Source organism: Stegostoma tigrinum, chromosome 37 (assembly GCF_030684315.1).
Source record: "Stegostoma tigrinum isolate sSteTig4 chromosome 37, sSteTig4.hap1, whole genome shotgun sequence".
NCBI lineage: Eukaryota > Metazoa > Chordata > Chondrichthyes > Orectolobiformes > Stegostomatidae > Stegostoma > Stegostoma tigrinum.
The window spans coordinates 6112573-6128046 of NC_081390.1; the positions used below are offsets into that span (position 1 = coordinate 6112573).

Genomic DNA, 15474 nt, shown 5'->3' on the forward strand with positions numbered 1-15474 from the left:
TGCTACTTAAAATCAACCTTTTAGACCAAGCTTTCAATCCCTTACCAAATATCTTTTGTTTGGCCCAATGTCAAATTTTGTTTGGTAATGCTCCTGTAAAGTATTTAGGATATCTTACTACATTAAGAATGCTGTATAAATTGTTGTTGAATGCCAAATTTGCAAGCACTAATCATCATGTATTAACTTTTAATGTAGGATTGTTTGAAGAAGGGCAACAGCAATTATTGCTTCTCGGAGACCAAAATTACTCTCTCCAACCCACCCAACATCCTTCAAATAGCCATAAGGCAGAAAAGAGATAAAAATTGGTTATGTAGTCATGAAGATCAAACATGGTCCACATCTGGGAACGAATCATTCACTTGTACCATTCAGACTGAATATTGCTAATATATTGAATGGCCATGAAATCAAAACATTTTCAGCCTGATTAAGTAGTAGGTTATGCAATCAACAGAGAAAAGCTGAAGGGTGCGAGATATAATTGCCTAAACTTTCAGGTAATTATTAATTGATGAAATGGCACATCCTTCTCGAGATGCTGCCCATTGGTCCATGGGGTGGAGATTTTGCAAGGAAGTAATTAATGAATCACTTGTTTTACACATCTACACATACCAGAAGGGCTGATGTGAGTGAGGTCATCTCTGATAATGATCTGGAAATGATCTAGATGCCCATTGAAAGGTTGTTGCCACCTTCAGCCATGGTTAAGCTCCAGAAGTTTAGCTGCAGGTAAATTTATATGAATGTAGTACTGACCTATTACACCTTTGCTAATTCATAGGTATCAACATTTCCGGTTACCTCTTCAAAAAACAATCAAATTTGTCAAATATGACCTTCCCTCACAAATCCATGTTGACTATCCCTGATTAATCCATGCCTCGACAAGTTGGACTGAAGGCTATGTTTGGTGTGTAGCTCTATAACCTTCTCTAAGTACAGATACATTCTGACCCACAGGTTCTTTCTCTAAACTCCCCCACAGCTGGGGTTAAGTTGACTAGCCTTACATTTCCTGGCCTATTCCTTCCTCCCTTTTATTCAATAATGGGACGACATTAACAGTCCTCTGGAATGTCACTCGTGGCAAGAAAGGATTTGAAAATCACTGCTAGGGACCTGATGAGTGCTCCATTAACAGGAGATACCTTGCCTCTCTTAACTGCTTGAGATGCATTTCATGTGGGCTTGTGGATTTATCCACTTTTAAGACTGCTGTACCTGCTAGCACCTTCTCTCTCTATGTTAATTTTTCCAAATATTTCTTCCTAGACTTGAACAGAAATTTGTATGTGATTGCACTTCAATTAAACAGATTACTATACGTTGTTTGGGAGTGAAATCAGGAATCATTTGTTCACAGAAAGGATAATGGAATGGAACTAACTTCACAAAAAGACTGTGGATCAGGGTGCAGTTAGAATTTTCAAGAATAAAATTGACAGATTTTTATTACGCAGTAAGTGCTATCAAGGGAAATGGAGGAAAGGCAGGTAAATAGAGCTGAACATTGAATTGAATGGCAAAGAAAGCTGGAAGAACGACATGACTTCCTAATGTTCCTAGGTTGAATATTTTTGGTATGTGTGCTCCTGCAAACGTCTCATCACAAAAGCCACTGCAATTAAATGTGTTTTGTTCCTTACTTTGTGCCTGTATTTTCAACTAATAAAATCAAATCCATTCCTTCAGACAGTAGTAATTGCATTCACGTACAAGTATTGGGCGCTGACCATATGCTGCAGATTTTCAACAGGCATGAATCAGCAGAAAGGAAAGTTAAAGTGAATTGATGAAAGCTGAGCTAGCCTCTGGGGATAGCCACGCTGCATTGTATAAGTACAATAGACAAAGAAGGAGCTGCCAATACAGCAACAACACTAGGCCAAGGTCTGCTCCTGTTCTCTAGATCACAGAACCAGTTATAGTCTTGAGTTTGTTTCATTTTACATTGAATATACTTTTGATACCATGTATTTTTAATAATTGAAATGTTTTGAAACTACTTATCATTTACCCATGCCAATTTTTTTCTTCTTCCCATGCCATGCTAAGGACATTGACTTCTCACTTGGCAGTTGGCCTTCACTATAAACCAAGCAGCTACTGTTCATGTGGCTGTTCTACCAAGGATTATCGTAGTATTATTATTCTCACATCATGCCCACAAACACAAACATTTCCGCAGACCCTGGACATAACTACTCTTTGGACAGCCTTACTTTGTCTGTGAGAAGCTGATGATAGATATCTACTTAAATGAAATCTTACACATGAATTTTGCTATAGATTCAAAGCAGGTTCATTTTTTTGGGGAAGTCTCAAGTGCAGTCTTTCTCAGTACTGAAGTAATCAATTTCTTGTGTGCACTTCGTATTATCACTCTTGGACTGCAGTCATACTCAGCACTCTGTGCCAGAGTTCCCATTTCTGATCATAATTCAGTAATCCCTGCTGGAGCTGGTGCAGTTGGAATGTTGGAGGAACTTAATTCTCACTCCCTCCTAAGGCATCAAAAAGCCAAAGGGACCCTGCTCCAACAAGAATTTATACACCTGGAAATATAGGAACGAGAATTGCAAAGAAAATTAATTAAGTGTAAGAACAAAGGGAATCATTAACACAAAATAGACTGTCCTTTTAGTCATAGGCTGGCTTTAACAATTACTTATCAATTTAACTTCTAAGAATAGTCCTTAAAATGATTTAATTATTCACATGTTTTGGCTGAATAATTATTTCCTTTGTAAAAATATTATTTAATTCATGAGTGACAAAGGTTCATAACCGGACATCACAAAGATCCTCTAATCTGATGCAAGCCAGCCCCTCTTGCCTGTAATGGTTTTAGTTTAAATCAAGGATGCAGGAAGCATTCCTAGTGCCGGTAAGTGACAACTGAAGTCATCTTTAACTTACTGCAATGAAATTGATTCCTGAAGGAGTTTGCAAGGTTGGCAGCCCAAGTATAGTTAGTCATCTTTGTTCATCAACTACTGTGTCTCAATATGCTGCTGCAATTGTTGCATCACACTACAGCCAATAAAATGGGCAATGCAATGTGCATTACCCCATAAGCACAATACAATAGCCTGTTCCATGAAAAGCTTCTTATTTTCATTAATGTAAAGGAATCAAATTATTTGATTATTCTTGAGTTGATGTAGGCATGTTGGGGAAGGCAGATTGAGCTGAAGACTAGCTTTCTTCCAATCTTGGCTTTCAAAAAAAAACTGGCAATAGGCATACAGGAGGACAGACCAGCACGATAATTTAAAGGCAGGAGAACTGGACGTATCAGTTTGATGCCTCTTGTCTGAAAACCTCATAGATATAAAAGCACTATCAGTGTTATCGCCATAGTTCCTAAACAAGGTTATTCTACAGCACGTAGGTAAACCTGGAGTCTTATCTTGGGAATTACAAGGTAAACGAAATAGGAGGTTTTGTGTATACTGATGTAAACAGGGTTATCATAAACAAGAGCAGTTATGAAAGGTTTGTTGTGAACTGTTTTTCTGTGTGCTCCGTCGGAACCTGGTGCCCTCTGGTGGAATAGCAGTCTGATGAAATCAAAAGAACTGCAGAAGCTGTAAATCAGGAACAAAAAACAGAAGTTGCTAGAAAAGTTCAGCAGGTCTGGCAGCATCTGTGAAGAAAAAAATCAGAGTTAACATTTCGGGTCCAGTGATCCGAAACATTAACTCTGTGAATCCAGCAACTTCTGTTTTTGTAATAGTCTGTTGATATTGATTCACTATTCCATCTTAGGATTTTTCACTAATGGATGGAAGGAACATGGGAGCATTGGGAGACGGTACAGAGATGGTTGGGGTCTAGGACTGTTTTTCTTGTAGGAAAGAAATTGAGTTGAAACTTGATGAAGGCCTTTGAAATTGTAACGTTTCTGGATGGAGTGAATAGGAAGAAACTACCCCAATTGTGAGAACATTGCAGATGAGGGGACACAAGCAAGAGAAGCAAAAGAGAAGTCTGTAGAACAGTTTTTTGGGGTGTGGTATGAGGTGACTGGGAGTATGGCGGAGGCAAGTTCAATCAAAGCATCTATTGCCTTCTGAAAAGCAAGAATATGCAAGGCTTTGATGAGAAGGTGGGAGAATGGTGGTAAGTAAACTGTGCATTCAGAGAACCAGTGCCATCATGATGGACTGAATGGTCTCCTGCACAGTCACCCTTCTATAATTTTATAACACATTCACTCAATGCACATACACTAGTTTTCTGAAGAAGCCATCCATTTAGCCCTATTTCCCTTCTTGTTTCAGAATCTATTAAATTTGAATACAAGTGTGTTGTGTTTGCTGCGCTGGTAACCTATAGAAGCATATCTGCATTGTGCTTGCCTGATGTTTTAGTGCCATTATGCATTTATTCTGATACTCAGTTACATAGACCAGCTTCACTGTCCAAAACATGCTAAAATAGATTATTTCAGCCAGGAAAAAGTAAATTGTGAATCTGTTCAAAGTCTTTGATCTGTATGATCTGTGTGATATTTAAGGAGAGCTGTGAGTTACCAGTATCTTTGCTTATCTACATGCTTAGGAGTACTAATGTTAAGTCCTCCCCACCTCCCTGTGAGATAGATAATGACAGTCTGAGACTAAACACGGTGTCACTAAGCCTGTCCAAATAGCCAACCTGAAAGAGCTGCCTTCTGGACACAGTTGGAAGCATCAGGCCAAGATGCTTAAACATATATAATTTTTAGCTGTGTGACTGTTCTTTCAATGACTTGTTGTTTCCATGTTAGGCTAAACAGGTGAAAGCAATGAGATTCAGCATGTGAAGACACCATCTATTATTCTAACATGAACAATGAAAAGAAAGTTCACATTTTCCTTGGAGCACCAGCCGATTTGACACAGCGGAGAACATCAGCAAAGGTAGCAGTAGCTGATGGCAGCTGCAAGAAGTGGCTTCAGTGCCAGTTCTTGTATGATAACAAATCTCTCAATGCTATTCCTAGAATGTGCAGCAGCAAGGAGTCTCAGAAACATTTTGATTGGCAAAAAGCAACATTGCAGCTGGAAAATCAATATGGATGGACGTCTACTTCAAAAAGTGAAGAAGGAATTATAGTGGACTCCAGCAAACATGATATTCCATGTTATAAAGACCTCAATGCCAGAAAAGTAGGGAAACAGTGCAGGGAAAAATTGAGCAATAAAAAATTGTTGAATTCAGAAGAGGGTCTGACAATAACTGAAGAACATGATTGTGCTTTCATCAGTCCTAAATGCTCAGGAGAAAATGTCAGGACATCTTTGAAATCTGACAATGAGAGCAGACAAAGTGAGAAAAATGGTCTTGAGAGTCGGGACCTTCATTGCAGAATGACAGAGCAGAATGCACCTTTGAAAGAAGATTGTCCAAAGTTTCTCTGTCACTCTTCTATGGAATACTTGCAGAATATCTTTCCAGCTGAAGAGCAGGAGTCTTGCTTCAGATGCACATCAGTAAAAGAAGATTTACCATCTGATGCCGACTTCCTCAGTGTGTTAACTGCCAGTCAAGCTGCTCTTTTTTCATGGGGGCGTTCAGAGAATCAGTTTAACACACAGAATTTGAATGAAAATGTAAAAGTTAAACTGAAAGAAAACGTACATGTCAATGAAAAGTCCTATCAGTCGCTTACATCTACTCATAATTTTATTAGACATTTTGGACAAAGTGCCAGTGAGACAATGTATAGGCAAGATAACAGTTCTGAAAATACCCCAGAACTTTTCAGCTTATTCAGTGACCAGCAACTGTCCACTGCTGAGGCTATAAATGGAAAGACTTCAGAATGTTCTGAACAGTCTTTCTGTCCCTCCACTAAATGGTCAAATGATGTTGAGATTAATATTGAACCATATAATGGTGGGATCCTGTACTCTCAGGTTTCAGACAATGCTGAGTGGTCTTTAAAAAGATCAGTGGAGGTTGCTAAGGAACCTGAGAAGGTAGAGCTGGTGATACAAACGCCAAGATCTCCAGTTTGTTTAAATGGCGATCCACCATCATGTAAGAAAATAAAAACAATGAATTCTGAAAAAATATCCGACCTTGGGCACTATTTGAAGGCATGGAGGGATCAGTGGCTAACACCTAATATTGGATTAATTGAAACACAACGGCTTAAGAACTGCACTGACCGGAATAGGAAGTACCATGTTTTGGTCACTGTACTGTTCCGCTGTCTCCTTAAGGAAATACAGATCAAATCAGGAACATTCGCTGGCTGCAGAGTCCCCATAGCAACTATTTTGGTTACAGACCAATCAGGAATCATCATGAAAATTGCACTGTGGCGGGCTGCTGCTTTCTGGGCACTCAGTGTCTTCCCTGGGGATGTCTTACTAGTAACAGGTAAGAGAACTTCTATTTCTTAATATTTGTTGATTCTTTTAGAAATTTAGTCGGGGGTGCGAGTGGGGGGAAGAGGCGGGTGGTGGTGGTAAGTCTTTCCCGCAAAGGAGTTGCAATTTCTTAATGTGAGGGAAGTTACAAAACCAGAAATTGATACTAATTTAGAATTACAGATTCATTCTGTCCTCGAACAAAAACAGAAGTGGCTGAAAAATCTCAGCAGGGCTGGCAGCATCTGTGGGGAGAAATCAGAGTTAACATTTCGGGTCCAGTGACCCTTCTTCAGAACAGTTCTTCAGTTCTGATTTCTCTCCACAGATACTGCCAGATTGCTAAGATTTTCCAGCAATTTCTGTCTTTGTTTCAGATTTGCAGCAGGTGCAGTTGTTTCAGCTTTTTATTTTATCATTCTGTCCTCTGCTGGGCTTCTATGAGACAGAATCAAAGGCAAGTGGGGAACCCCCTTGAATTGATCTTGAATCAAAATTAAGATTGGCAAATTTATTCAAGTCATTTAAGGATATAATGAGCAGGGCAGCTGATATATTTACAGTTCCTAAAGGCATTCGATGAGATGCAACATTGTATTAGATAGGAACTGCTGGTTTTAAATATCAGGAATCACATGACACCAGGTTATAATCCAACAGATTTACTTGAAAACACAAGCTTTTGGAGCCTCGCTCCTTCTCAAGATAATATACAAGCATGGATAGAATTGTCAAATTGACAGAACACAGGATAAATGAATTGTTTTCCTGTTGGTAAATCAACCAATAAGGTGCTACAGGAACCAATGTTGAAGCCTCACATACTTAGTATTGTTAAATTTGGCAGAGGGGTCCCCATGTGGCACAGCGGTAGTGTCCCAACCCCTGGACCAGGAAGCCTGGGTTCAATTCCCACTTGCTCCAGAGCTACATAATTATATCTCTGTAATCCTTTCCAAAATGCAGCATCCCACATTTATCTATCTGCCACTCGTTAGCCAATCAGCCCATCCGATCAAGGTCCCATTGTACTCTGACATAACCTTCTTGGCTGTCCACTGCACCACCAATTTTGGTGTCATCTGCAATCGTACTAACCATACCTCTGATATTCACATCCACATCGTTAATATAAATGAAAAGCTGTGGACCTAGCACTGATCCTTGTGGCACACCACTGGTCAAAGGCCTCCAGTCTGAAAAGCAACCCTCTACTACCACAGATAACAAAGAGTAGAGCTGGATGAACACAGCAGGCCCAGCAGCATCTTAGGAGCACAAAAGCTGATGTTTCAGGCGGAGACCCTTCATCACCTTTTCTGATGAAGGGCCTAGGCCCGAAACATCATCTTTTGTGCTCCTAAGATGCTGCTTGGCCTGCTGTGTTCATCCAGCTCCATACTTTGTTATCTCGGATTCTCCAACATCTGCAGTTCCGATTATCTCTGATACAATTTTAACCCCCTCTACTACCACCCTCTGTCTCTAATCTGTGAGCTAATTTTATATCCAAATGGCTTCTTCTACCTGTATTCCATGTGAAATAACCTTGTTAACCAGTCTACTGTGCAGACCCTTGCCAAACGCCTTACTGAAGCTCACCGCTGTGCTTTCACCAATCCACTTTGTCACTTCCTGAAAAATCTCAGTCAAATTAGTGAGATACGATTTCCCATTCACCAAGCTATGTTCATTATCCTTAATCAGTCATTGCTTTTTCAAATGCATGTAAATCTTGCCCCTCAGAATCCTGTCCAACAACTTAGCCACCACTGATGTCAGCCTCACTGGTCTGTAGTTCCCTGGCCTTTCCTTATGACCTTCCTTAAATAATGGCACTACGTTAGCCAACCTTCAGTCTTCCAGCACCGCACCTGTCACTATCGATGATACAGGTAATCAGGGCATGCTACACAATTATAGATGTCATCTTTCCAATAAAATATTAATCTATCCATGTATCCCGCCACTGGAAAATCCCGTCTTCTTCATAAATGTCCTTCAGAGAAGGAAATCTGCCATCCTCACCTGGTCTGGCCGACATCTGACAATGTGGTTGACTCTCAACTCTAGTAATCCACTCAGTTGCATCAATTGCAGTGAAATCTCAACAAAGAAATGAAACCAGATTAACCACCTAGCATCGACCTAAGCAACTGAAAAGACAATGGCAGAAACAGCCCAGTCAATGTCATAAAGTCCCTGACTAACATCTGGGATTAGTTCCAAATTTGGGAGAGCTGTCTCACAGACTAGTCATCAATGCCATGTCATAGACATACTCACAGAATCATACCTCACAGACAATGTTCCAGACACTATCATCCCCATCCCTGGATACGCTGTGTCCCAAGTAGAAGTGGCAGCACAGTGGTATACGCCAGGAGTGAGTTGCCATCAGAATCCTCAACACTGACTGCTGGTTATCATGTACCACCCTCCCTCTGCTGAGGAATCAGTACTCCTCCATGTTGAACAACACTTGGAGGAAGCACTGAGGGTGGCAGTGGCGCAAAATGCCCACCACCATGACGGGATTGGCAGCAACACTGCTCCGCAACTACCCACTACCTTCTATAATCAAGCCAATTTTGCATCCAACTTAGTAACCCGCTGTGAATCTCATGTGACATAACCTCCTGGACTTGCCTACCATGACGGACCTTGTCAAATGCTTTAGCAAAATCCGTTTAGACAATTTACATTGCCCTAACCTCATCAATCATCTTTGTCACTTCCTCAAAAAACTCAAACTTGTGAGACAAGATCTCATCCACTCAAAACCATGCTGTGACTATCCATAATAAGTCTATTCTTTTATAAATGTCTGCGGCTAAGAAAATACTCCTGTAATTTCCCGACCACTGATGTAAGGCCAACTGGTTTGTAATTTCCTGGATTATCCCTATTGTCCTTCTTAAACAAAGGAGGGGTCTAGGCCTGAAACGTCAGCCTTCCTGCTCCTCTGATGCTGCTTGGCCTGCTGTGTTCATCCAGATCTACACCTTGTTAACAACATTGGCGATTTTCCAATCTTCTGGGACCCCTCCTACACTAGAGAGGATACAAAAAGATCTCTGTCAAGACTCAGCGAACTCCTCTCGCCTCCCTCAGTATCCTGGGTTAGATCCCATCAGGCCCGAGGGACCTACCTCAATATTTCTCAAGATACCCAACACCACCTCCTTTTTAATATTGACATACCCTAGAATGTCAACATATCTGTAATCTTACCATCATCCATATTCTTCTGTTGGTGCGAACCAATGCAAAGTACTCATTAAGGACCACAGTACATTTCCTCTGCAAAGAAAAGGGCACTGATGCTGGTATCCGGTCATCAAGTCATCCTTTATTTATATGTGCACGTTTTATTTACATTTACATGGGCTCTGACCAGCCAACTCAAAGCTAGTCCCGAGACTGAGGAGACCTTCAGTATCTCATGTTTATATCTGTCAGCCAGGGCTCCCTGATTGGCCCAGGTTAACCCCAATGAAGGGTCTCATAATCAGTGAGGCCCACCTGGCCATGGTTCTGATCACTACTCTCTGGCTTCATGCAAAATTCCTTCCTTTGTGCTTGAGTGGACCTACCCTTTCCCTAACTACCCTCTTACTCCTACTGAATGTATTAAATACCTTAGGATTCTCTTTAATCCTACTTGCCAATGACATTTCACGGCACTTTTTAGCCTTCCTGATTCCTTGTTTAGGTTCTTTTCTGCTTTCCTTACATTCCTAAAGGGATTCATTTCAGTTTCATAAACCTTACACATGCTTCCTTTCTTTTTTTGACAACACTTTCAATATCTCTTCTCATCCAGGGTTTCCAAATCTTGCCATTCTTTATCTTTCATCCTTATGGGAACATACTGATTCTGAACTCTGATCAGCTGACCTTTAAAAGATTCCCACATAACAGATGTGGATTTACTCTCAAACAGCCACCCCAAATCTAATTTCTCCAGTTCCCTCCTGGTGCTTTTATAATCATCTTGGTCCCAATTCTACTTTCCGTTCTGTCTCCACAACCCTTCAACCTACTGCTAATTAAAAATCTGTCTATCTCCTCAAATTGACTTGTTGCCCCAATATCCATCGCAGATTGACAGCCTTTTGAGAGAGGTAACTCTTCCACATCTCTGTTTTAAATCTGCTACTCCTTATCCTAAAATTGTGTCCTCTTATTCCTGATTGCCCAACAAGGCAAAACATCCTCTCCATATCATCTTTGTCAATCCCTTTTAATATCATATATGCCTCAATTAAATCTTGTCTCATTCTTCTAAACTCTCAAGAGAATAGACCTAAACTGCTCAGTCTCTGTTCATAACACAAAATTCTTATCTCTGGAGTTAATGTAGTGAACCTCCTCTGAACTGCCTGCAATGCAACTACATCCCTCCATTAAGTTTAAAAAAAACTGTACTTAATACTGCAGTTGTGGTCTAATTAAAACCTTATACAGTTGCAGCAACACTTCTCTACTTATATACTCTAGCAAAAACTGGCAAAATTCTATTTGGCTTCCATATCTGTGATTCTTGCAGAGGACACTCAGATTCCTCTGAATCAAAGCACTCTGAAGTCTCTCTCTATTTGGATAACCTGTTTGTTGCTTTTCTATTTTGATCAAAAGGGATTACCTCACACTTATCAATGTTAAATTTCATATGCCAAAATCTGGGCTATTCACCTAATCTATCCATATCCACTTGTAATATTTTTATTTCTTCATTACTACTTACTTTCTCACCTATTTTGTTGTCATCAGTAAATGTGGCTATATTACCCTATTCCTGGATCCAAATCTTTAATATAGATTCTAAATTGTTGGGACCCAAGGACCAAATCCTTGGCACTCCTCTAGTTATACCTTGCCAACCAGAAAAAGCCCCATTTATCCTACTCTTTGCTTTATGTTGGTTAGCTAATCCTCTATACAAGCAAATAAATTACCCCAATCCTATGTGAGGCTACCTTGTGTGTTAATCTTTTGTGCACCACCTTAGCAAATGTTTCCAGAAGTATAGATATCCTGCATCTACAAGATCCCCATTATCAACTTTGCTTGTTACATCTTTGAAGAACTTTAGTTGATTAATCGAATATAGTTTACTGTTCATAAAACCATACTGACTCTGACAGATTATGTTTTGACTTTTCAGATGTTCTGTTATTACTTTCTTCATAATGAGTTCTAACCATTTCCTAATGACAAATGTTAAATTAACTAGTTTGTAGCTTCCTACTGGCTGCCTCCTTCCCTTTTTGAATAAGCGCATTATTTTAGCAATTTTCCAATCCACTAGAACCTTTCCAACATCTGGGGAATTTTGGATTTTATAACCAATGTATCCACTATCCCTGCTACCAGGTTAAAAACCAGGATATAGGCCATCAGGCCCTGGGGACTTGTCTGCCTTCAGTCCCAACAGTTGGCTCAGTACTTTTTCCCTATGTGATGATGAATATTATAATATCTTTGTTTTCTATAACAGCCATAGCTTGACTAAAAAGTTGAGGCAGTGCACTGGTTTAGTTTCTCTGCCATATCTGTCTTCCCCACTATTAACTTCCCAGTCTCATCCTCCAAGGGAACAACATTCACTTCAGCTACTTTTTTCCCTTTTATATGCTTAAAGATCCAGAAGAAGATGCCTGTGACAGACTCCAATAGCACAGAGTTGCTCTCTAGAAGAATAGCTAAAGAACTATTAACAATATCTTGCATATGATAACAAGGAAAGAATTCTCTTGGCAGCTCTAATGCAAGCACAATTAGATGTCTCTCCTTACTGCAAAGTGAATGGATTTCGAGATTTCATGGTTCAGCCCTTTAACTACCCTGTAACTGAACCTCATTAACATGAGCCAACCGACATCCATATACTGATGTGTCACATGCATTTGCTTTATACAAGGACCGTTTTGTTTTTCTCGCTACACTGACGTACACCATCTATGCCAAGCACACTTTCACTTAACCTGTACCACACAGGTGGATTAATGAAACAGCACTGGAGAAGTGTTGAGGGTGCAGCTCATGGCACGCAGCAACCCATTGTAAGGGCAGTTGAGATGTTTGTTTTGTTCTCCAAATATAGTTTGCTGATTAAACCTGATTTTTTTAATATTAATCTGTTTTGTTTTTGACCTAGAAAGGAAGATTTGTCTGCAGTTCTTTTCTTCAACAAAAAAAATTAAGCTGGAAAGTCAGAAGATTTAAAGGCAGATTGTGCAAAAAGACAAATCTTTGTTTATTATTTTTCTGATTTAACACCATTTTCTTATGATAAATCCTGACTTAAATATTTTAAGTAGTTTCCTAATTTTGGTTCTGTTTCCCCAACCTGTTTACTTTCCTCTGAGCTAGGAGGTAAGGATATAAACCTGGATGTTAGTTTTTTCGTCACCTGGTTTCCCAAATCGTTTTGGCACCAAACACCAGATAACTAATTTACTGCCTATGGATTCAGCTGAAATCAGTATTCAACACAAATATCACAAAATGACTGTGATATCACCAAGTTTAGAATATAGCTATGGAGAAAAGCACATGATCAAGTAGAGAAATAGAAAGGGGTCATTTTTTAAAATCCAGATAGATTAATGAAAATTTGTGGGCAAACCAATAATTGAAAAATGTTGGCCTTCATAGAGATGTTTAAATTACTGAATAGAGGCTTTCCCATCTGTGGAAAAGAAGGACATCCAAATATTCCCTGGATGACTAAAGGATTAGAGGTTAAATTGAGACAGGACAAAGAGGCTTATGGCAATTGTAATACTCTTAATACAGTAGAGAACCAAGCTGAATAAGAAGTGGTCTTAAAAAAGGGGGTAGTTGGGACAAAGTCAAAGTATGAAAATAGGTGAGCAGCTAACATAAAAGAGAAACCAAAAGATTTCTATATTTTTCATATTTCATATCAACATATTGCTATGTGAACAGTAGTCAAAGGAATATGGGACCAATTGGGGATCAAAAAGGAGAGGTATAAAATCTTTATTTTCCATCTGACTTCGCTAACAAAGACAGTGCTGCACATGTAGGTGGAAAAGTGGAGGCACATGAGACACAAAGGTCTTATAACTCCTAATTTGAAAGTCCGTAAGTTTCAACCCTTGCTTTCAGCCATCAGAGGTGGTTTGTGTTGTATCGATGATCAAGAATCAACTGTACTGGAAATTGGAAAGCGTATCAATCACTTCTTTATTTAATTTCAGGTTAACCATGTTATTCTCCTCAATTGCAGCCTTAAAGATTATGTTTTTAGTCACTTGATTGTGCAGGATTTTACATGGTTATTTGCAGAGTAAGGGGTTAATTAGAAACAAAAAACAGAAATTGCTGGGAAAAACTTAACAGTCTAACTCCACATGTTGAGAAAAAGCAGAGTCAGCATTTCAGGTCCAGTGATCCTTCTTCAGAAAAGTTAATTAAACTTTCACTCTCAGAATAGTGTATCATAGCAATGTCAGATCATATACAAATGTAACCTTTATCTGCAAGGTTTCAAAAGCTGACTTGTCTTTTATCCCTTGTACATGTTGTGTTTATTGTCAGTGTATAACTCTTTTTACTATGAAGACAGTGACAAGACCTATAGTATGAGAGGCAAGCAAAAAGGAGTGCCTGAAGTGAAGTGTAGAGACACCACAATGCAATGGGTGAAGGTTGAGGCCAGCCCAGTTATCCAAACCCTAAAATGGGCGAAACGCCAGAGAGAAATTCAGTGGTGCAAGAAAGCAGTGGTGACAGACGTCAAGGCCCACTTAGGTTCCAAACTACAGAGAAGGAAAGATTAAGTACAGCAAGAGAAAGTCCAAAGTAAGGAATATGGCGAGCAACAAGCAAATAAATCTGAACAGTGCATAATAAGTTGCTGTAGATCAGAAATCCTTCCAGATAGAAATAACTGCACAAGAGAGCACCCTATACAATGCCAAAAACAGCAAGAAAGAAAAATAAATATTTTGACTCCCATTGCCCACAAAGCAAATCCACCAATCAGGGACAAAGCCTTGTCTTGACTAGACCCATAACAATACTTCAGTAGCCCAGACCAGACTGTGTGTTGGATAACCTGGCACCAACAGTTTAGCAAATACTGTACCGGTTCAGGTCTCAATTAAATTCCAACAAAGACCAGATCAATGTTTTGTACATGATTAGTGGTAGTACGAACACTGTTTTCAACAAAGGCATAACAAATCTAACTAGAGTGTATGACAATATTATTAAAACTTCCAGCTCTTATTTCAATGTAATATGGAACTCCATTATATATCAGGCAGAGTTTAATTGACACAAGCAGGAGCTGGTGAGATCACTGTTTAAAAATAATCATTTTATACCACTCTGGAGTTTAGGCCTAAACAGCTGCGTACAAGGGTAAAAGAAAATGGGGGTACATAAGATGCCCAGATTGAAGGAATGCAGAGACTTCAGAGGATAGTAGCACTGGAGGAAGCTACTGAAACGGGGAAGTGGAAGGCTGTATATGCATTTTGAAACATGGATGAGAATTTTAAATTCGGAACATTATTAGGTTTGGCTAAGTGGGCTTTTCTTGACTGAACTTTTACATAGATGATTTGGAGTTGGGAACAAAGTGTGGTGTATCAAAATTTGCTGATGACACGAAGGTGAATGGTAGAGCAAAGTGTGCAGAAGACACTGAAAGTCTGCAGAGGGTTAGATATAGTCTAAGTGAGTGGGAAAAGGCCTGGCAGATGTAGTACAATTTTGATAAGTGTGAGGTCATCCGTTTTGGTAGGAATAACAGGAAAATGGACTATGTTTCAAATGGTAAAAAATTCCAGCACACTGCTGTGCAGAGGGACTTGGGTGTCCTTTTGCATGAATCACTAAAAGTAGATTGCATGTGCAGGAGGTGATTAAAAAGGCAAATGGAATTTTGTTTGCCATTGCTAGAGGGGTGGAATTTAAAAACAGGGACACTATGCTGCAGCTATATAGAGTCCTGGTGAGGCCACACCTGGAGTACTGTGTGCAGTTTTGGTCTTCTTACTTAAGAAGAGATATACTAGCACTGGAGGGGGTGCAGAGGAGATTCACTCGGTTGATTCCA

The 15474-nt window shown here is 39.6% G+C and overlaps 1 protein-coding gene across 5 annotated transcripts in view; it reads left to right on the forward strand.

The window, feature by feature from the left end:
• shld2 (shieldin complex subunit 2) overlaps window positions 1-15474 on the forward strand; it is an 87334-nt gene that overhangs the window by 42489 nt on the left and 29371 nt on the right. For all 5 annotated transcript variants that reach the window (XM_059640289.1, XM_048563483.2, XM_059640291.1 and 2 more), the window contains one exon: window positions 4784-6384. In XM_059640289.1, coding sequence (XP_059496272.1) covers window positions 4842-6384 — 1543 coding nt within the window. In that variant the 5' untranslated portion in view covers window positions 4784-4841. The remainder of the gene's footprint in view (window positions 1-4783; window positions 6385-15474) is intronic.